Raw genomic sequence first — 24427 nt, forward strand, 5'->3', positions numbered from 1 at the left:
AGGAAAAAGCTGTTTCAGGTTTTTGAAAAAAGATAACTCCCCCCCGTGCACGATTTGAATGAAACTTCCAGATGGAGAAGCGGGTGCATACTGTCTAAAGGACAAGGAATTGTCCCTAAGGGAAGCATGCTGAGAGACGGACGCAGATGCCTCTCAGGACTAACTGTTGCCTCGAGCACTGGCAGCATGTAGGCAGCGTGTTGCATTTGTTTTACAAGTTGAATACTTCAAGACTGTAATGTGTGCAAGCACACGCACGCACGCACACACACACACACACACACACACACACACACACACACACACACACACACACACACACACACACACACACACACACACACACACACACACACACACACACACACACACACACACACACACACACACACACACACACACACACACACACACATACTGTTCAGTAAGCATAGGCAAGCATGCACAAACTATCTCTCTCTCTCTCTCTAATACCCTCTCTTTCTGTCTCTCTCTATAAAACTCTCTCTCTCTCTATAACAGTCACTCACTCTCTCTCCTTTCTTTCATACCCACTCTCTCGCTCTCTAATACACTCTCTCTCTCTCTCTCTAATACCCTCCCTCTCTCTCTTGCTCCTTTCTCTAATATCCACTCTCTCTCTTTTCTCTCACCCAATATCTCTCTCATACCCACTCTCTCTCTTTCTCTCTAATACCCACTCTCTCTCTCCTTTCTCTCATACCCACTCTTTCTCATACCCACTCTCTCTCTAATACCCTCTCTCTCGCTCCTTTCTCTCATACCCACATGGGAACTCTCACTCTCTCTCTCTCGCTAATACCCACTCTCTCTCTCTCTCTCTCTCTCTCTCTAATACCCACACTCTCTCTCTATCCTCGCTCTCATACCCACTCTCTCTCTCATACTCACTCTCTCTCTCCTCTCTCTCTCTGTGTGGCAAATGGCATAATTTCTTCTGTGGTGGATCTGCTATTGCTCGTTTTGCTTCTCTGCACAACGGTAATTAAATCGATGCAACTCTTGTTCAATAAATGTATGTTTAGCAAGACTTCTAATTATTTCCGGCCACTCTAATTGAATAGATTACGTGCTCACGGGCCTGTTGCAGGGGACAGAGAACAAATGATTTTTCCATTCCCTGTCATCACCACAGCGTTGATATACTTAACCTTGACTTAGTCAGTACCTATTAGTAGCTGGCCCGTGTTCTCCTCATATTCTGTCTCTTTCCATAACAACGCTTAGATTGACAAGAAACATCAAAACGTACGTTTCGTTCCTTCCTCGTATGCATAACGGATATTAAAGTTTTAGCAGCCGTGTTTTGACCAACAGGGATGATATTCTCAGCTGGTTACTTTGGTGGCGGCTGGTAGAAAGGTGTAATGCTGTGAGGTACAGCTCTCTGTAATATACCCGCAGCTCCAGATTGTACATGGCTACACAACAGCAGAATGATATTGGCAATCACTGCTCAGTGCTCAAACACAATGCTTTCTTCTCTGGGTGAGGTGAGGGAAGAAATATCACTGATCTATAGATGTAAAGAATTGTGCCCAAGGGCAAGCATCAGCCCTAAATGAAATTGGACTATCCCTCTGGCTAGTCCCTAACCTCTGTGTCTGGGGGTCAGAGCCATTATCTACAGGGTTCTTCATTCATTTGAGCCCAGTTGCTTCTTATCATTTGTGATACCATCATTTCTGTCATTTCTCCAATAAGAAAAGAGATACGTCTCAAACGGAACCCTATTCCCTATACAGTGCACTGCTATTGACCAGAACCCTATTCCCTATACAGTGCACTGCTATTGACCAGAACCCATATAGGACTTTGGATGATGATTTAAAGAAGAAGAAGAATACAGAATAGAATAGGGACAGTCCTTCTGAATTGCGTTATCGAAAAAGGATTATACAGAAAGTGGAAAAACACTGACCTGTTTTTCTGTGTTATGCAGCAGCGCACGGATCTCCATTTTACACAAAGCACAGTCGAACCGTCTCGCAAAAAAATAAATCATGTTTGACCTCTTTTGAATTCAAGCTTAAGAAGTACAGAGGAAAGGGATAGTAAGAGATGAGGTTTTTCTCTTTTTTGTTCTCCCCCACATCACATAGTCCCTTCTTTGATAGAAGCGGCCTGATTATACACTGATTAGACACTTTTAATATCCATCGCTGTGGGATACAGGGGGAAGGAGAACCGCAGCACGGCGCTAACTGCTGCGGCGTCTCGGGGTTTTTCATTAACTGCCCATAAAGGAGGCCCAGCATGGCGTTATTACAACTCTCTCAGATCCAGCTCCACATAGGAATCTGTTCAGACCCACCGTGTGTGTGTGTGTGTGTGTGTGTGTGTGTGTGTGTGTGTGTGTGTGTGTGTGTGTGTGTGTGTGTGTGTGTGTGTGTGTGTGTGTGTGTGTGTGTGTGTGTGTGTGTGTGTGTGTGTGTGTGTGTGTGTGTGCGCGTGTGTGCGCGTGTGTGTCTGCGTGCGCGTGTGTGTCTGCGTGCGCGTGTGTGTCTGCGTGAGCACACGCATGTGTGTAGGAGAAGACAACAGGGGGGTAGGGGAAGACAACAGGGGGGTAGGGGAAGACAACAGGGGGGTAGGGGAAGACAACAGGGGGGTAGGAGAAGACAACAGGGGGGTAGGGGAAGACAACAGGGGGGTAGGAGAAGACAACAGGGGGGTAGGAGAAGACAACAGGGGGGTAGGAGAAGACAACAGGGGGGTAGGGGAAGACAACAGGGGGGTAGGAGAAGACAACAGGGGGGTAGGAGAAGACAACAGGGGGGTAGGAGAAGACAACAGGGGGGTAGGAGAAGACAACAGGGGGGTAGGGGAAGACAACAGGGGGGTAGGAGAAGACAACAGGGGGGTAGGAGAAGACAACAGGGGGGTAGGAGAAGACAACAGGGGGGTAGGGGAAGACAACAGGGGGGTAGGGGAAGACAACAGGGGGGTAGGAGAAGACAACAGGGGGGTAGGAGAAGACAACAGGGGGGTAGGAGAAGACAACAGGGGGGTATGAGAAGACAACAGGGGGGTAGGAGAAGACAACAGGAGGGTAGGAGAAGACAACAGGAGGGTAGGAGAGGACAACAGGGGGGTAGGGGAAGACAACAGGGGGTAGGGGAAGACAACAGGGGTAGGAGAAGACAACAGGGGGGTAGGAGAAGACAACAGGGGGGTAGGAGAAGACAACAGGGGGGTAGGGGAAGACAACAGGGGGGTAGGAGAAGACAACAGGGGGGTAGGAGAAGACAACAGGGGGGTAGGAGAAGACAACAGGGGGGTAGGGGAAGACAACGGGGGGGTAGGAGAAGACAACAGGGGGGTAGGAGAAGACAACAGGGGGGTAGGAGAAGACAACAGGGGGGTAGGAGAAGACAACAGGGGGGTAGGAGAAGACAACAGGGGGGGTAGGAGAAGACAACAGGGGGGTAGGAGAAGACAACAGGGGATAGGAGAAGACAACAGGGGGTAGGAGAAGACAACAGGGGGGTAGGAGAAGACAACAGGGGGGTAGGAGAAGACAACAGGGGGGTAGGAGAAGACAACAGGGGGGTAGGAGAAGACAACAGGGGGGTAGGAGAAGACAACAGGGGGGTAGGAGAAGACAACAGGGGGGTAGGAGAAGACAACAGGGGGGTAGGAGAAGACAACAGGGGGGTAGGAGAAGACAACAGGGGGGTAGGAGAAGACAACAGGGGGGTAGGGGAAGACAACAGGGGGGTAGGGGAAGACAACAGGGGGGTAGGGGAAGACAACAGGGGGGTAGGAGAAGACACCAGGGGGGTAGGAGAAGACAACAGGGGGGTAGGAGAAGACAACAGGGGGGTAGGAGAAGACAACATGGGGGTAGGGGAAGACAACAGGGGGGTAGGGGAAGACAACAGGGGGGTAGGAGAAGACAACAGGGGGGTAGGAGAAGACAACAGGGGGGTAGGAGAAGACAACAGGGGGGTAGGAGAAGACAACAGGGGGGTAGGAGAAGACAACAGGGGGGTAGGAGAAGACAACAGGGGGATAGGAGAAGACAATAGGGGGGTAGGAGAAGACAACAGGGGGGTAGGGGAAGACAACAGGGGGGTAGGAGAAGACAACAGGGGGGTAGGAGAAGACAACAGGGGGGTAGGAGAAGACAACAGGGGGGTAGGGGAACAGAAATGGTAAACAGGAAAAGAGCCAGTCTCATCATAATCACGGACGCTCTCTGACAATGAAGAAATAGTCATCACATAAAATCCTCCTTCATTTGACTTCATTGTCAAACACTGGCTATGAGATTAAACGGCAAATTATGTTGTTTGATGGAATATTAAATGTTTTTATTCCCCAAACGAATGGCGCCGTGGTGTAGGATGACTGTTGATGTGTGACCCGACCGGGACTCAAACCCAGGTCCAGTGACTGTCAAGCCAACACCTTAACCTTTACGCCAAGAGGTCCAAACCTCTTGATGAGCTCACTAGGTGTTGGTTTAAGGTTGTTGCACTACACCAACCCTTTCCCTGGCTTTATTTTATTTACATTTTTTATTTAACCTTTATTTAACTAGGCAAGTCAGTTAAGAACAAATTCTTATTTACAATGACGGCCTAGGAACACCTTGTTCAGGTGCAGAACGACAGATCTTTACCTTGTCAGCTCAGGGATTCGATCTAGCAACCTCTCGGTTAGGGGTCAACGCTCTAACCACTAGGCTACCTGCTCTAACCACTAGGCTACCTGCTCTAACTACTAGGCTACCTGCTCTAACCACTAGGCTACCTGCTCTAACCACTAGGCTACCTGCTCTAACCACTAGGCTACCTGCTCTAACCACTAGGCTACCTGCTCTAACCACTAGGCTACCTACCGCCCCTAAAATGCTTTCCTAATCAATCTTCAAACAATACCCCACAATGACAAATCAAAAGCTGATTTTTTGAAATTTTATCTAATTTATTAAAGATTTAAAACAGAAATACCTTATCTACATAAGTATTCAGACCCTTTGCTATGAGACTCGAAATTGAGCTCAGGTGCATCCTATTTCCATTGATCATCCTTGAGATGTTTCTACAACTTGATTGGTGTCCACCTGTGGTAAATTCCATTGATTGGAAATGATTTGGAAAGGTACACACCTGTCTATATAAGGTCCCACAGTTGACAGGGCATCTCTGAAGCAAAAACCAAGCCATGAGGTCGAAGGAATTGTCTGTAGAGCTCAGAGACAGGATCGTGTCGAATCACAGATCTGGGTCCCCAAGGTCCCCATTGAAGGTCCCCAAGAACACAGTGGCCTCTATCATTCTTAAATGGAAGAAGTTTTGACAAGTTTTGAGAAGTTTTGAGAAGGCCAAACTGAGCATTGGGGGACAAGGGCCTTGGTCAGGGAGGTGACCAAGAACCCGATGGTCACTCTGACAGAGCTCCAGAGTTCCTCTGTGGAGATGGGAGAACCTTCCAGAAGGGCAACCATCTCTGCAGCACTCCACCAATCAGGCCTTTATGGTAGAGTGGCCAGACGGAAGCCACTCATCAGTAAAAGGCACATGACAGCACACTATGAGTTTGCCAAAAGGCACCTAAAGGACTCTCAGATCATGAGAAACAAGATTCTCTTGTCTGATGAAACCAAGATTGAACTCTTTGGCCGGAATGCCAAGCATCACATCTGGAGGAAACCTGGCACCATCCCTACGGTGAAGCATGGTGGTGGCAGCATCATGCTGTGGGGATGTTTTTCATCGACAGGGACTGGGAGATTAGTCCGGATCGAGGGAAAGATGAACGGAGCAAAGTACAGAGAGATCTTGATTAAAACCTGCTCCAGAGCACTCAGGACCTCAGACTGGGGTGAAGGATCACCTTCCAACAGGACAACGACCCTAAGCACACATCCAAGACAACACAGGAGTGGCTTCGGGACAAGTCTCTGAATGTCCTTGAGTGGCCCAGCCAGAGCCCGGACTTGAACCCGATCGAACATCTCTGGGGAGACCTAAAAATAGCTGTGCAGCAACGCTCCCCATCCAAACTGATGTAGCTTGAGAGGATCTGCAGAGAAGAATGGGAGAAACTCTCCACATACAGGTGTGCCAAGCTTGTAGCATCATACTCAAGAAGACTCGAGGCTGTATTCGCTGCCAAAGGTGTTGTAACATAGTACTGAGTAAAGGGTCTGATTTAAGAATAAGGCTGTACCGTAACAAAATGTGGAAAAAGTGAAGGGGTCTGAATACTTTTCCGAATGCACTGTATATAACTTTTGCAACGACCTGTCAAAATTAAAGTCACTCTTGAAACACTCACGTACAACCAGACATTGATAGATAGATAGATAGATAGATAGATAGATAGATAGATAGATAGATAGATAGATAGATAGATAGATATAATGATTGGAGACAGCTTGTGTCAATTAAAGAACATTTATTACTATTTTCTACCTGCAGCAAACCTAGTGGATAATGCTGGAAAAACCGGTCAAAGAAACTTCCACATAAAACTGTCCCTAGTCATACCGTAGAGGCTCCTCAGAGAAGGAAGGGGAGGACCATCCTCCTCAGTGAATTTAATAAAAAATGTAATTGTAAACATTTAAAAAGTTATAATTTTTAGATAAAACTATACTAAATATAATCATAAGTCACCAAATAACTGATTAAAACACACTATTTTGCAAAGAAGGTCTACAGTAGCCTCAACGACACTCTGTAGAGTAGCACCATGGTGTAGCCGGAGGACAGCTAGCTTCCGTCCTCCTCTGGGTACATTGACTTCAATACAAATCCTAGGAGGCTCATGGTTCTCACCCCCTTCCATAGACTTACACAGTAATTATGACAACTTCCAGAGGATGTCCTCCAGCCTATAAGAGCTATTGCAGCATGACTGACATGTTTTCCACCCAATCAAAGGATCAGAGAATTAATCTAGTACTGAATGCATAAACTACAGCTAGCTAACAATGTCTGGTCAAAAGTAGTGAACTACACAGGGGAAAGGGTGCCATAGGGCTCTGGTCTAAAGTAGTGCACTACACAGGGGAAAGGGTGCCATAGGGCTCTGGTCTAAAGTAGTGCACTACACAGGGAATAGGGTGCCATAGGGCTCTGGTCTAAAGTAGTGCACTACACAGGGAATAGGGTGCCATAGGGCTCTGGTCTAAAGTAGTGCACTACACAGGGGAAAGGGTGCCATAGGGCTCTGGTCTAAAGTAGTGCACTACACAGGGGAAAGGGTGCCATAGGGCTCTGGTCTAAAGTAGTGCACTACACAGGGAATAGGGTGCCATAGGGCTCTGGTCTAAAGTAGTGCACTACACAGGGAATAGGGTGCCATTTGTGACACAACATACAGCTGTTAAAGGTGATTAATAAGAGAAGCAACTTGCTGGGAGAGAAATTAATTACACGTCTCGTTTTATGATGGTCCGGAATTGATCAATATGGGGGGGAATGGGGATGGCGTTGTGCGTGGAATAAATTGTCAGTGTTGACAGAGGGAGCAGCGTGCTCTGGCTGAGCTTCAGGACAACCTGGGACAAATGCTGCCAGCTGAGATGCACTATTTAGAGAGGAGAGCTTAAACCCAGGCTTATTACTCCCACTGAACTGCTGCACACATACACACACACACACACACACACACACACACACACACACACACACACACACACACACACACTAACAGCAGCACAGAGCCTCAGACCTTCAGCGAATGAGTGTGTGTGTGTGTGTGTGTGTGTGTGTGTGTGTGTGTGTGTGTGTGTGTGTGTGTGTGTGTGTGTGTGTGTGTGTGTGTGTGTGTGTGTGTGTGTGTGTGTGTGTGTGTGTGTGTGTGTGTGTGTGTGTGTGTGTGTTTACAGGTTGGTCATTTATAGTTGAAACTTTCTTAGCAGACTAGAGAACGCCGTTCTGAGGGAAGGTGGAGTATCTATTGTGAAAGCTTTCTGACTGTATGTTTTTGATAGTCTCCTTAGTTCACATGCTGACTTGATGCCTGTTCTAAACAGCTGTATCACAGCTGAGTCCAGAGTCCGTGCTGGTGGTGTGTGTGTGTGTGTGATGAATCAATGCCCCGTAGTCTTACTTTAGCCACCAGGGATATGGCCAGTCGTTCTGTGGCCGACTTGAATGCTGCTGTGTGCTGCTTCTTGTACAGCTCCTCTGTCGTCTTCTCCACCTAGACACACACACACACACACACACACACACACACACACACACACACACACACACACACACACACACACACACACACACACACACACACACACACACACGCACACACACACACACACACACACACACAGGAGATGAGAGTGTTTGCTGAGCTCTGTAATAATCCCCATGGTTCTACCACACCACAGATCAGATCATGGGCCTGTCTTTCTAGCAGTGCTGAGAGCAAAAGTCCTACCTTGTACTGGCCCGGCCCAGGGACCTCGTCATTGTTGTGGAACACGAGACTGCGTTGGGCTGTCGAACCGAAGCCTCCCTTCCTGGTGCTCTCTAGGTAAGCCTTTTTCATGCTGTCCTGGGCCAGGCCATATTCAAACATATTGTAGGCACCAGGACCTGAGGTGGGAGCAGAGCATTAACACAGGCGGGGGTGGGGACTGTGTTGACGTGTTGTGTAAGAGAGGCAGTAAATGGATAAATGTGGGGGAATGACTGTTCGATTACCCGGCGCCTACCTTGATACATTAAATCTCTCCCTGTACACACACTAACACTACAATACATAAAAGCTCTACTTCACACGGACTGACGTTTCAGTCATCACTGAAACTACCTTTAACCATCTATCTATGCCGGGCATTTATGCACTTGGCAAATGGCAGTATTTCCAGATGATGTACTGCCACCATGTATCAGCCATAAAACATTCGCCCGGCCGTTAAGTACATAAACACACACTGGGTCAGCGATGTGAGTAACGGGGAGTGTTTGAGAGGTGTGGGGGAGACAGAGTGTGTTGTGGATATATATTATACACAAACACAGACACACCTGGAGTGGACTGTTTCCGGTTGTCAGGAAGGAACCGAACAGCAGTCAGGCCAAAGGGATTTCTCTGCATTCCAGTGGTCTTCTTGAGGATCTCTAGAGCACAGCGCGGGTCATTGTACATACCTACAGGAGGAGCCAGTTCCTTCACAGGACTGAACCGCTGAGAAGGAGGGACAGACAGACAGACAGGGGACACCAAACAGTCATGTCATCCACTCACAATGCTGCTATCCTGGGTATCAGTATGTTTCAGCTCTTCATGTTTGGCATGAAAAGGAGTGGCTAGATGGCACAAACAGACTGGTGCCCTGTCTACAATGCTCCCTGCATTATCTGCTATCTACCGTAACTACACGCCTGACCACAGATCATTATCTGCTATCTACCGTAACTACACGCCTGACCACAGATCATTATCTGCTATCTACCGTAACTACATGCCTGACCACAGATCATTATCTGCTATCTACCGTAACTACACGCCTGACCACAGATCATTATCTGCTATCTACCGTAACTACACGCCTGACCACAGATCATTATCTGCTATCTACCGTAACTACACGCCTGACCACAGATCATTATCTGCTATCTACCGTAACTACACGCCTGACCACAGATCATTATCTGCTATCTACCGTAACTACACGCCTGACCACAGATCATTATCTGCTATCTACCGTAACTACACGCCTGACCACAGATCATTATCTGCTATCTACAGTAACTACACGCCTGACCACAGATCATTATCTGCTATCTACCGTAACTACACGCCTGACCACAGATCATTATCTGCTATCTACCGTAACTACACGCCTGACCACAGATCATTATCTGCTATCTACAGTAACTACACGCCTGACCACAGATCATTATCTGCTATCTACAGTAACTACACGCCTGACCACAGATCATTATCTGCTATCTACAGTAACTCCACGCCTGACCACAGATCATTATCTGCTATCTACCGTAACTACACGCCTGACCACAGATCATTATCTGCTATCTACCGTAACTACACGCCTGACCACAGATCATTATCTGCTATCTACAGTAACTACACGCCTGACCACAGATCATTATCCGCTATCTACCGTAACTACACGCCTGACCACAGATCATTATCTGCTATCTACCGTAACTACACGCCTGACCACAGATCATTATCTGCTATCTACCGTAACTACACGCCTGACCACAGATCATTACCTGCTATCTACAGTAACTACACGCCTGACCACAGATCATTATCTGCTATCTACCGTAACTACACGCCTGACCACAGATCATTATCTGCTATCTACCGTAACTACACGCCTGACCACAGATCATTATCTGCTATCTACAGTAACTACACGCCTGACCACAGATCATTATCTGCTATCTACAGTAACTACACGCCTGACCACAGATCATTATCTGCTATCTACAGTAACTACACGCCTGACCACAGATCATTATCTGCTATCTACCGTAACTACATGCCTGACCACAGATCATTATCTGCTATATACAGTAACTACACGCCTGACCACAGATCATTATCTGCTATCTACAGTAACTACACGCCTGACCACAGATCATTATCTGCTATCTACCGTAACTACACGCCTGACCACAGATCATTATCTGCTATCTACCGTAACTACATGCCTGACCACAGATCATTATCTGCTATCTGCCGTAACTACACGCCTGACCACAGATCATTATCTGCTATCTACCGTAACTACACGCCTGACCACAGATCATTATCTGCTATCTACCGTAACTACACGCCTGACCACAGATCATTATCTGCTATCTACCGTAACTACACGCCTGACCACAGATCATTATCTGCTATCTACCATAACTACACGCCTGACCACAGATCATTATCTGCTATCTACCATAGCTACACGCCTGACCACAGATCATTATCTGCTATCTACCGTAACTACACGCCTGACCACAGATCATTATCTGCTATCTACCATAGCTACACGCCTGACCACAGATCATTATCTGCTATCTACCGTAACTACACGCCTGACCACAGATCAGAATAGAAAGACGAGCAAAACAGACCAAGGGTCATACTGAGGAAGTAATAAAGGTCCACTTGTTTAACAGACTTCATATCTCTCTCACTTCTCAGCTTTGGAGGATGATTTGGCGTTGAAAACTGCAGGTGTGTAGACTGAGAAGCCGGTCTCCCCACTAACCAAGGACACTCCCCTTTCCTCTAGAGAACACTTCTACATGGCTAGGTTAAATCAGTTTTTGAAGAGGTCTTCCTCTAGAGAACACTTCTACATGGCTAGGTTAAATCAGCTTTTGAAGAGGTCTTCCTCTAGAGAACACTTCTACATGGCTAGGTTAAATCAGTTTTTGAAGAGGTCTTCCTCTAGAGAACACTTCTACATGGCTAGGTTAAATCAGTTTTTGAAGAGGTCTTCCTCTAGAGAACACTTCTACATGGCTAGGTTAAATCAGCTTTTGAAGAGGTCTTCCTCTAGAGAACACTTCTACATGGCTAGGTTAAATCAATTGTTTAAGAGGCCTTCCTTCCACACCAAACACTGCCGATCCATTCGTACATTCCCATTTATAGAAGGTGATACACGAAAAGAGGGGATCGATTATAAAGAGTGCATGTGTATAAAAAAACAATAATAATGTTTTATTGTCACATACACCATATAGGTGCAGTGAAATGTGTTGTTTTACAGTCAGCCATAGTACTAATGCTTATTATGGAGCTCTTACAGAGGGAGGGAGGCAAGGGGGAGGGGGAGGGAGAGAGGGAGGTACGGGGGGTTCAGTCAGGACGCAAGCAAGGCTGAATATGCCAGATTGTATAAAGTGCTACATTAACTCATGTGGGGAAACTGAGGCTGAGGTATACAGTACCAATACAGGGCTCCTGAGGTGAGAGGAGAGGAGAGGAGAGGAGAGGAGAGGAGAGGAGAGGAGAGGAGAGGAGAGGAGAGGAGAGGAGATGAGAAGAGAAGAGAGGAGAGGAGAAGAGAAGAGAAGAGAAGAGAAGAGAAGAGAAGAGAAGAGGAAAGGAGAAAGAGGAGAGCAGAGGAGAGGAGATGAGAGGAGAGAAGAGGAGAGGAGAGAAGAGCAGAGCAGAGGAGAGGAGATGAGAGCAAAGGAGAGAAGAGGAAAGGAGATTAGAGCAGAGCAAAGCAGAGGAGAGGAGATAAGAGGTGAGGAGAGGAGATGAGAGGAGAGCAGAGGAGATGAGAGATGAGCAGGGGAGATGAGATGAGAGGAGAGGAGAGCAGAGGAGATGAGAGGAGAGCAGAGCAGAGGAGATGAGAGGAGAGGAGAGGAAAGCAGAGGAGAGGAGAGTAGAGGAGAGCAGAGCAGAGGAGAGGAAAGGAGATGAGAGCAGAGAAGATGAAAGGAGAGCAGAGGAGAGCAGAGGAGACGAGAGGTGAGCAGAGGAGATGAGAGGTGAGCAGAGGAGATGAGAGGTGAGCAAAGGAGATGAGAGGAGAGTAGAGGAGATGAGAGGAGAGTAGAGGAGATGAGAGGTGAGCAGAGGAGATGAGAGGTGAGCAAAGGAGATGAAAGGAGTAGAGGAGATGAGAGGTGAGCAAAGGAGATGAGAGGAGAGTAGAGGAGAGCAGAGGAGAGTAGAGGAGATGAGAAGTGAGCAAAGGAGATGAGAGGAGAGTAGAGGAGAGCAGAGGAGAGGAGAGGTGAGAAGAGGAGATGAGAGCAGAGGAGATGAGAGGTGAGCAAAGGGGAGGAGAGTAGAGGAGAGCAGAGGAGAGGAGAGGAAAGGAGATGAGAGCAGAGGAAATGAGAGGTGAGCAGAGGAGATGAGAGGTGAGCAGAGGAGATGAGAGGTGAGCAGAGGAGATGAGAGGTGAGCAGAGGAGATGAGAGGTGAGCAGAGGAGATGAGAGGTGAGTAGAGGAGAGCAGAGGAGAGGAGAGTAGAGGAGAGCAAAGGAGAGGAGATGAGAGGAGAGGAGAGGGTGGGCTCCAGCTGCTCCTCTCATTCCCCTTCCTTCTTCTGTATGAGTGTCAGATGGCGTGGGTGGTGCGGAGCCGGAAAGACGAGGATCACAGAGGCAGAGCGTCCTAGCTGAGAGACCTAGAGAGACGACTTCACAGGGCAGAGCGGTATGCTGACGCAGTGTGGGGCCAGAGAAACCAGGTCAGAGCCGCTAATGCCTGCTAACTCCCTCTAACTCCCAGCTAACTAACTTGCACTAACTCCCATTAATTCTCACTAACTCACTTGCACTAACTCCCGTTAACTCACACTAACTCGCACTAACTCCCCCTTACACCCGCTCTGTAGAGTCCAGAAAGACTTTCTGTCAACTCCAACCCGTCCGTCTCGCATCAGAAACTATAGAAGTGTTTTATATGCAGATGGAGCTGATTTGTACCCCAGTGGATTGTATATTGGGGGATGTGTGTGTGTGTGTGTGTGTGTGTGTGTGTGTGTGTGTGTGTGTGTGTGTGTGTGTGTGTGTGTGTGTGTGTGTGTGTGTGTGTGTGTGTGTGTGTGTGTGTGTGTGTGTGTGTGTGTGTGTGTGTGTGTGTGTGTGTGTGTGTGTGTGCTGATAGAGTGTTAATTAAGACATCTGTCAGGGGTTTCTTTGAGTCTAGCTATCCACATGACGCAAAAAAGAGTTCTGCTGAAATGCTGTAGCAATCTGAGCTCCTCCTAATCCAACAAGGAATTAATCTGAGGTCTAAATCCCGAACGGCACCCTATTCCCTATATAATGCACTACTTTAGACCAGAGCCTGGTCAAAATAAGTATATTTATATTAACATTTTTAACAGGACCTAGGTCTCTTTTCCAAATGTGCCCTGTACTATACAACATAAATACACACATTATACACATAATATACAGTATAAACAGTACCAGTCAAAAGTTTGGACACGCCTACTCATTCAAGGAGTTTTCTTTATTTTGACTTTTTTTTTTACATTGGAAAATAATAGTGAAGACATCGAAACGGGCGGCAGGTAGTCTAGTGGTTAGAGTGTTGGATTTGTAACCGAAAGGTTGCAAGATCAAATCCCCGAGCTGACAAGGTAAAAATCTGTCGTTCTGCTCCTGAACAAGGCAGTTATCTTCTTTAGGGTAGGGGGCAGCATTTGGAATTTTGGATGAAAAGCATGCCCAAATGAAACTGCCTGCTTCTCGGGCCCAGAAGATATGAAATGCATATCACTGGTAGATTTGGATAGAAAACACTCTAAAGTTTCCAAAACTGTTACAATAGTGTCTGTGAGTATAACAGAACTGATTTGGCAGGCAAAAACCTGAGAAAAATCCATTCGGGAAGTCGTTTTTTGGGGGGTTTTGTAGTTTTCTATTCAATGCCATTAGAGTATCCATTGATTTAGGACTAAAATTGCAATTCCTATGCCTTCCACTAGATGTCAACCGTCTTTAGAAATTGTTTCAGGCTTGTATTCTGAAAAATGAGGAAGTAAGAGCAGTCTGAATGAGTAAATGAGTAAATGAATGTCTGCTGAGTGCAACCATATGAAGATCATCAAAGGTAAGGGATTAATTTTATCTCTATTTCTGACTTGTGTAACTCTTCTACTTAGCTGGTTACTGTTTGTAATGATTTGTCAGCTGGGCTATGTTCTCAAATAATCGTAAGGTATGCTTTTGCCGTAAAGCATTTTTTAAATCTGACACTGTGGTTGGATTCACAAGAAGTTCATCTTTAAACCTATGTAAAATATGTTTTGTTTTCTGAAGAGGTGGGACGCTAACGTTTCACGTACCCAAGAGAGGTTAACCCACTGTTCCTAGGATGTCATTGAAAATAAGAATTTGTTCTTTAACTGACTTGCCTAGTTAAATAAACGTTAAAAAAAATAAAAAAAATAATAATAAAATAAAAATATGAAATAACACATATGGGATCATGTAGTAACCAAAAAAGTGTTAAACAAATTAAAATATATTTGAGATTCTTCAATGACGGCTTTGCACACTCTTGGCATTCTCTCAAACAGCATCATGAGCTAGTCAACTGAATCTAAAATAGAAAATATATTTGATTTGTTTAACACATTTTTTGTTACTAGATGATTCCATATGTGTTATTTCATAGTTTTGATGTCTTCACTATTATTCTACAATGTAGAAAATAGTAAAAATAAAGAAAAACCCTTGAATGAGTAGGTAGGTACACACTTTTGACTGTTACTGTATATATATATATATATATATATATATATATATATATATATATATATATATATATATATATATATTAAAATACAAAAACACAGTGATGGGAAGTACAAATAAAACATCACAAATCACCCAGAAAAACTGTAACATTCCTACACAAATAATTTCCCAATCAATACTTTAAACTGCCCCGAACGGCACCAGAACATCAAGATGAAATGGATTTTGAATTTTGTTCCAGCAATACGGTGCATTAAAACTAAATTTACCTAGCTCGGTGGAGACCCAAGGAACCTCAAGAAGGTAACCAATCCTGTGAACGGGTTAGGCAACTGAGTGTCTATACTATAAATTAGATAAGAGGGAAGTTTATGATTTATGGCCTTGTAAACAAAAATAATGTAGAGATCTACGGGTCTTTAGCGAATTCCAGCCAACCTTTTGATACAAGATACAGTGATGAGTATCAAATCTGTCCCCTGTAACAAAACTAAGGGCATTATGGTAGATGGCATCCAAAGGTTTAAGAGTGGTAGCAGCTGCACTTTGATAAATAATATCACCATAATCAAGAACAGATTAAAAGGTTGACTGAATAATCTACTTCCTACTGCTTAGAGAAAGGCATGATCTGTTTCGGTAGAAAAAGCCAACTTTAAATGTTATCTTCTTAAACCAGCTCGTCTATATGTTTTTAAATGTCAAGTCCATATCAATCCAAATGCCTAGGTATTTATATGCGGAACACGTTCAATTGGAGAACCATCTAATGAGTCAACATGTAGTTCATCTGAAACATTCTTATGAGAGTTTAAAAACAACATGTATTTCGTTTTGCCCGTATTAAGCACCATTTTTAAATCAGCAAGGGATTCATGCATAGCTATAACATGTGACTGTAGTTTTGACTCAGCCAGATCAACAGTCGGGACAATAGCATACATAACAGTATCATCCTCATATAGATGATGTTTACAATTTGTCAAGAGAACTTGGCCCAGATTCACAAAACACTTATAATGCAAAAATTAAGAAGCTTCTTAAGAAGAAAAAAAAAGAAGGTCATAAGACTCCTCAACAATATTTTAAGATTTTATGATTTTCTTAAGCACTTCTGAAATATCTTCTTATGAATTTCTTAACTGTTTTCTTAAGACGTTTGTTGCTAGTCAACCGATTTAGCTAGCCATCTTTGCTATAGCAATAGCAATCATGTTAGCATATTTCATACTGAGATTACTGTTCTAAAACATGTTCTTGGGTTTAAAATAATCAATACTGAAACTTTGAGATGAAGTTTGTGAGTTAATCAAACATGTTAAATTGCTTTCATCAGTTTATTCTCTCACTGCCTTGAGTTTAAGACGAGGTTTTAGCCATCTTGGAATTAAGAAAGCAATCCAATAACTTTATTTTCAAGAATCTAATTTCCTCTTAACTTTTTGCTTAAGGAGAAACATAAGAAATAAGGCAAGAACATGTGCAATAACCTTTTTGAAGAATAGCAACTTTGCTTAACTTTCTTCATAAGTCTATAGTTAAGGAAAAAATGGCAGTTAAGAAGACATTTCTTCATAAGTCTATAGTTAAGGAAAAAATGGCAGTTCAGAAGACATTTCTTCTTAAGAAGGTTTTGTGAATCTGGGCCCAGATCCCAAAATCGACTGCTGTGATACACCTTTATGCACGTCAAGAAATTCATACTTAACCTCTTCAATCACGCTGGTCTGAGTTCTGTCACTAAGATAATCATGAAACCATGAACAGGCGTCAGAGCTCAGGCCTATCGAGGACAACTTAGTCAATAAAATAGCGTGATCAACAGTATCAAGAGTTTTGACTGGTCCACAAACAAAGCAGCACATTTCTTTTTAATGTGTAAAGCATTGACAAGATCATTAACTACTAAAGTGGTAGCTGTATTAGTGCTATGCCCAGGACTAAACCCTGATTGGTTGACATTCTAAATAAATTTCTCAGATAAAAAAAGAGCAAAGTTGTACATTTACCAAGGATTCTAGAATCTTAGCTGGACAAAGAAGCCTTGAAATGGGGCGATAATTAAGATCTCTACTATCCCTGTCCTTATGGAGTGGCAGAACAAGAGCTGAATTCCATACTTTTGGAATATTTCCTGATAACAATGATAAATAACTAATGTGGGTTATTGAGCCAACAATGATGGGCACTGGTACACTTAAGCAGACCAGGATCCAATTGGTCGGCCCCCTGTGGATTTCTTGTTGTTTATTGCTAGCAAAGCATCCAGGATGTATTTTTCTGTAAATATCCTAAAAGAAAAGCTTTGACTATCATTTCTCGGATCATTCAGAAAGTTTCCCCCTATCAGCATCCAGCCCAGTATCATTGTGTATAACCTTAGAAGTTATTGCAAAGAGAGAGCCCGCTGAAATAAAATGGTCATTAAATGCATTAATAATGGCATTTTTTCCCATAATGAGGTCAGTGTCTGAATGAATTTGTTGTGGCAGAGAGGAGGAAGTAGAACCCTTCAGGGATTTGACAGTTTTCCTGAATTTAGCCGGGTCCCATTACAACCTGAAAGAGCGGTTACATAATAATCAGATTTAGCCTTTCTGATTTGTCTAACACAATGACTCCTCAGTTGTTTAACAGCTTGCCAGTCCGGGCCAAAGCCTGTGTTCCTGGCCTTGACACAAGCATCATCTCTTATATGAATTACTTCTGATCATTCTGGAGTGTAGCAGGCATTCCATCTACATTTAACCCTTCATTCTTTGAAGGGAGCATGATTATCCACAATAGTATTAAAGACATGTGCAAAAAATCTGATAGTTAAATCAGGTTCTGTGATAGCTGAAATACAATCAAGATCACTAAAATAAAGATCATGTTAAAAAGCCTTTTTGCTGAAGTTTTTAAAGTTCCTCTTTGTGACGACACGAGGTTTAGAATTGTGTATTCTCACATTTCTAACACAAACAACTGGGCAATGGTCACTAATATCCTGGGCGAAGACACCAGTAGAAACATACTTAAGTTAAGATAAGATCAATCAGAGTTGACCTTGAAGGATATTTAGGGTTGGGCCGTGAAGGCGTAGTCATAACCTGGGTTAGGTTTAGATCATTACACATTTATTTTTGGATTGTCTGAAGCCTGCATTTCCCAATCATAATTATATAAACTAAAGAAGACACCAAACTAGTTAACTCCTAGAGTGCACAAAGGTTAGCTGAGGGAGGACAGTAGACCCTTATAACAGTTATGGATACATTTTCCCTCAAACAAAGGCTTAAAAATGTCAGTAAAGAGACAGATAAATAATTTCCAATAAGAACGGCCACTCCAACCCCTCTACCCTGTCTGTCAGCTCTGAACACATCATAACCCTCAATATTAATATCAGAATGTCCCCAGAGATCTAAGTATCAGCCAATAGCAGAATGTCCGGATACATCTGTATCGCCATAATCTTGATGTAATCCAGTTTAGGAAGTAAGCTCCTAATGTTCAGATGCATCAACCCAAGTCCTTTTACAAATCTTTTATTCACATGGAGGCTCCAACTCAAACAAGCTACGTTCCATAGGTGGTTTCAGGCCCTGTCTGATATCGATATAGTTGGTATGGCTATAAGATTGCATAGAACTACACCATTTGGTCTCTCCCTATTAGTAGTAGAGGAGAGAGTAGAAGGTTGGCACCATAGGGCCTCAGAACTCAGCCTATGTCAATATGAGGACCTCTCAGAGTAACCAATGACGGAATGTTATAAACTGACTTACATGGGCTTTGGTTGCTATCGTGCAACAGCCCAAGCTCTCTTCGTGATGTGAAAACCGAGGCGGTATTCAAGTTTATGGGATTCACGTTTTAACTAATAGTACTGGGTGAGCAGAACACAGTGGGCATCTCTTTTGAGCTAACAGTAGCAGATCTAAGAGTGGAGTTCAAATGAATTGGTACAAGATTACAACTGACGACACCCCTGGCAGTATAGACAACAGTACGACGATAACGCTTAGAGAGGATGGGAGGTATTACCTTGGTCTGTCTCTGAGTCAATATCTTAACGCAGCCTGGCTTGGTCTGTCTCTGAGTCAATATCTTAATTTAACGCAGCCTTGAAATATGAAGAGGGTTCAGACTCCTAGATGGTTTGTGTCCATCTTTGTAGAGCCTCTTTTGTTTCCAAAAAAGTGTCGAAATTGTTAATAACAGTTGTGCCAACAGAGTGGCGGTAGTCTTTAAGTCAGATATAAAGAGCTAAGATTCCTGCTGAACATTTCACAGCCGCCACCCAGCGACGGCACGGGGCCCGAGATAATCGGTTGCTTTTTCTGAGCCTTTCAGGCTGTTGATCAGCTCAATAAAATCCTGTTTCATTTTCTCTGATTTACCCTTTTGATATGATTTAATCCCAAATGCAGTACGCAGCAGCAGCCCTTGGCTGGACACACGGAATAAACCCTGTGATATCCTTCAACGTAGCCTCCGGGTAGCACAGGGTTTTTGCTCCAGAAACCGAGATGTACCTCACCATGCAACTACCAACGAGGAAGGTGAATGGCCTTTTCTGTGCCTCCTGGAGGATCGATGGGAGATGGGGGACGGAGGAAGTGCACTATACATTTAGGATGTAGATTGAACCTGAATGAAAATGAAATAGTCAATTGTACTGTATACTTATAGCTGAGTTGAACTCCAATGGATCCTAAGATAGTACACTAATATAACCTTCCATCTGTCCCTAAAACAGAGAGGACTCTGGTCAAAAGGGCTTACGATGGTGTCTTGTCCGAGACAGACTGCTTCACATCACAGGAAGCCAAAGTGGCAACCATGGCTGAGTCGGTGCCCATTCTCCACCCTTCTCTCAAAGTATGCACTTGCACATGCTCTCCCATGGGAGCCCTGGTCAAAAGTAGTGCACCCTATTCCCTATATAGTGCACTACTTTTGACCAGGGCCCTCCTAGGTTGCCATTTTGGACCCACCCTTAGTTTAGTTACAGTCACGATTCAGAATAGTCTGTTGTCTTTCAGGAAGGTCTGTTGTGTTTCAGGATGGTCTGTTGTGATTCAGGATGGTGTGTTGTGATTCAGGATGGTCTGTTGTGATTCAGGATGGTGTGTTGTGATTCAGGATGGTGTGTTGTGATTCAGGATGGTGTGTTGTGATTCAGGATGGTGTGCTGTTTTTCAGGATGGTGTGTTGTGATTCAGGATGGTGAGTTTTATTTACTGTACCTGCGCCTGAGAGAGGAAAGGAGGGCTGAAGACAGGTAGATTGCCGTACGGGCTGCTCGGCTTCTCAAACTGACTCCTGATGTGATACTGGCCTGGACCTGGCACTCCCTACAGACAGACAGACAGAGACAGAGAGACAGAGTGAGTGAGTGAGTGAGTGAGTGAGTGAGTGAGTGAGTGAGTGAGTGAGTGAGTGAGTGAGTGAGTGAGTGAGTGAGTGAGTGAGTGAAAAAGAGAGAGGAGAGAGAGAGAGAGAGAGAGAGAGAGAGAGAGAGAGAGAGAGAGAGAGAGAAAGAGAGACAGAGAGAGAGAGATTGATAAACTCCCATATCTATTGGGTGAAATACCAGTGTGCCATCAAAGCAGCAAGATTTGTGACCTGTTGCCACAAGAAAAGGGCAACCAGTGAAGAACAAACACCATTGTAAATACAACCCATATTTATGTTTATTTTTCCTTTTGTACTTCAACCATTTGCACATTGTTACAACACTGTATATATACATAATATGACATTTTTAAGGTCTTTATTCTTTTGGAACTTGTGTGAGTGTAATGTTTACTGTTCATTTTTTATAGTTTATTTCACTTCTGTTTATTATCTACTTCACTTGCTTTGGCAATGTTAACATATGTTTCCCATGCCAATAAAGCCCAGTGAATTGAATTGAGTTATTGGTTTATCCCGAGAGGGAGAGAGGAAGATAGAGCAGCTTGGTGATTTTGGATGCCATCTGAGCCCTTCCAGCTGAGAACTGCAGAGGTGAGGACTGCAGAGGTGAGGACTGCAGAGGTGAGGACTGCAGAGGTGAGGACTGCAGAGGTGAGGACTGCAGAGGTGAGGACTGCAGAGGTGAGGACTGCAGAGGTGAGGACTGCAGAGGTGAGGACTGCAGAGGTGAGGACTGCAGAGGTGAGGACTACAGAGGTGGAGACTGAGCGAGGGACGTCAGAAGAAGAATAACCTACCTCTGATTAGACATTAGTAGGGCTGCATCCCAAAGGGCCCGGTGCACTATCTAGAGAATAACATGCCATTTGGGATGTAGACCCGGGTTGCAGTGAGGGGAGTGGAATGGGCCATTTAGACTGAAGTCCTCCCCATAGTGGCCCTTTCACCGTCCCTAGGAGCCATGTCCCACATGTTCTCCACACTGCTGCATGATGTAGAGACCATTAGAGTCCCACATGTTCTCCACACTGCTGCATGATGTAGAGACCATTAGAGTCCCACATGTCCTCCACACTGCTGCATGATGTAGAGACCATTAGAGTCCCACATGTCCTCCACACTGCTGCATGATGTAGAGACCATTACAGTCCCACATGTCCTCCACACACTGCTGCATGATGTAGAGACCATTAGAGTCCCACATGTTCTCCACACTGCTGCATGATGTAGAGACCATTAGAGTCCCACATGTCCTCCACACACTGCTGCATGATGTAGAGACCTTTAGAGTCCCACATGTCCTCCACACTGCTGCATGATGTAGAGACCATTAGAGTCCCACATGTCCTCCACACTGCTGCATGATGTAGAGACCATTAGAGTCCCACATGTCCTCCACACTGCTGCATGATGTAGAGACCATTAGAGTCCCACATGTCCTCCACCCTGCTGCATGATGTTGGGACCATTAGAGTCCCACATGTCCTCCACACACTGCTGCATGATGTAGAGACCATTAGAGTCCCACATGTCCTCCACACTGCTGCATGATGTAGAGACCATTAGAGTCCCACATGTCCTCCACACTGCTGCATGATGTAGAGACCATTAGAGTCCCACATGTCCTCCACACTGCTGCATGATGTAGAGACCATTAGAGTCCCACATGTCCTCCACACTGCTGCATGATGTAGAGACCATTAGAGTCCCACATGTCCTCCACACTGCTGCATGATGTAGAGACCATTAGAGTCCCACATGTCCTCCACACTGCTGCATGATGTAGAGACCATTAGAGTCCCACATGTCCTCCACACACTGCTGCATGATGTAGAGACCATTAGAGTCCCACATGTCCTCCACACTGCTGCATGATGTAGAGACCATTAGAGTCCCACATGTCCTCCACACACTGCTGCATGATGTAGAGACCATTAGAGTCCCACATGTCCTCCACACTGCTGCATGATGTAGAGACCATTAGAGTCCCACATGTCCTCCACACTGCTGCATGATGTAGAGACCATTAGAGTCCCACATGTCCTCCACACTGCTGCATGATGTCGAGACCATTAGAGTCCCACATGTCCTCCACACTGCTGCATGATGTCGAGACCATTAGAGTCCCACATGTCCTCCACACTGCTGCATGATGTAGAGACCATTAGAGTCCCACATGTCCTCCACACTGCTGCATGATGTCGAGACCATTAGAGTCCCACATGTCCTCCACACTGCTGCATGATATAGAGACCATTAGAGTCCCACATGTTCTCCACACTGCTGCATGATGTCGAGACCATTAGAGTCCCACATGTCCTCCACACTGCTGCATGATGTAGAGACCATTAGAGTCCCACATGTCCTCCACACTGCTGCATGATGTCGAGACCATTAGAGTCCCACATGTCCTCCACACTGCTGCATGATATAGAGACCATTAGAGTCCCACATGTCCTCCACACACTGCTGCATGATGTAGAGATCATTAGAGTCCCACATGTCCTCCACACTGCTGCATGATGTAGAGACCATTAGAGTCCCACATGTCCTCCACACTGCTGCATGATGTAGAGACCATTAGAGTCCCACATGTCCTCCACACTGCTGCATGATGTAGAGACCATTAGAGTCCCACATGTCCTCCACACTGCTGCATGATATAGAGACCATTAGAGTCCCACATGTCCTCCACACTGCTGCATGATGTAGAGACCATTAGAGTCCCACATGTTCTCCACACTGCTGCATGATGTAGAGACCATTAGAGTCCCACATGTCCTCCACACTGCTGCATGATGTAGAGACCATTAGAGTCCCACATGTCCTCCACACTGCTGCATGATGTAGAGACCATTAGAGTCCCACATGTCCTCCACACTGCTGCATGATGTAGAGACCATTAGAGTCCCACATGTCCTCCACACTGCTGCATGATGTAGAGACCATTAGAGTCCCACATGTCCTCCACACTGCTGCATGATGTAGAGACCATTAGAGTCCCACATGTCCTCCACACTGCTGCATGATGTAGAGACCATTAGAGTCCCACATGTCCTCCACACTGCTGCATGATGTAGAGACCATTAGAGTCCCACATGTCCTCCACACTGCTGCATGATGTAGAGACCATTAGAGTCCCACATGTCCTCCACACTGCTGCATGATGTAGAGACCATTAGAGTCCCACATGTCCTCCACACTGCTGCATGATGTAGAGACCATTAGAGTCAAGAGTGATGTTAGATACATGGACACACAAAAACACACATATAAACACACACACTGAGAAACCAAGCTGCACACAAAGTAAGAAAACATACCCTGAGGAAAATGTGTACACTAAGCAAGCACACACACACACACACACATATAAACACACACACACATATAAACACACACACAGACATATAAACACAGCGCGCGCACACACACATGCACACACACACACACACGCACGCACACACACACACACACACACACACACACACCTCTTTGGTGGGCAAACACATTGGAAGCGGTGAGGAATAATGATGTCTGGGAGAATGAATGTGGTCGCTGTATGTGCAGCTTCTGTTTATAGACGTCTGCTGCAAACTCTTTAGAGGTCAACTGAAGACTGCCACTGCATACATTTCACAGCAGAATACCTCCAGCCAGCACATCCAATCCTACACCCTCCTGTGTATGGGTCCTATGGGCTCTGGTCATTAGTGAGACTATAAAAGGAACTGGTTGTCATTTGGGATGCAACCATGGGCATTGGTAGACCTACGGAGAGGTCTTCGTAGACTACGGAGGTATGTAGGTATCCAGGTAC

General features: G+C 45.1%; 1 protein-coding gene across 1 annotated transcript in view; it reads right to left on the reverse strand.

The window, feature by feature from the left end:
• The window catches only part of stpg2 (sperm-tail PG-rich repeat containing 2), a 74131-nt gene that overhangs the window by 39556 nt on the left and 10148 nt on the right, over positions 1 to 24427 (reverse strand). Inside the window, exons 7-10 of the mRNA XM_055918712.1 lie at positions 20436 to 20543; positions 9015 to 9174; positions 8422 to 8579; positions 8092 to 8184 (exon numbers count right to left, since the gene is read on the reverse strand). Of these exons, the coding sequence (XP_055774687.1) occupies positions 8092 to 8184; positions 8422 to 8579; positions 9015 to 9174; positions 20436 to 20543 (519 nt within the window). The remainder of the gene's footprint in view (positions 1 to 8091; positions 8185 to 8421; positions 8580 to 9014; positions 9175 to 20435; positions 20544 to 24427) is intronic.

The sequence above is a fragment of the Salvelinus fontinalis genome, chromosome 4 (genome assembly GCF_029448725.1).
Source record: "Salvelinus fontinalis isolate EN_2023a chromosome 4, ASM2944872v1, whole genome shotgun sequence".
Taxonomy (NCBI): Eukaryota; Metazoa; Chordata; class Actinopteri; order Salmoniformes; family Salmonidae; genus Salvelinus; species Salvelinus fontinalis.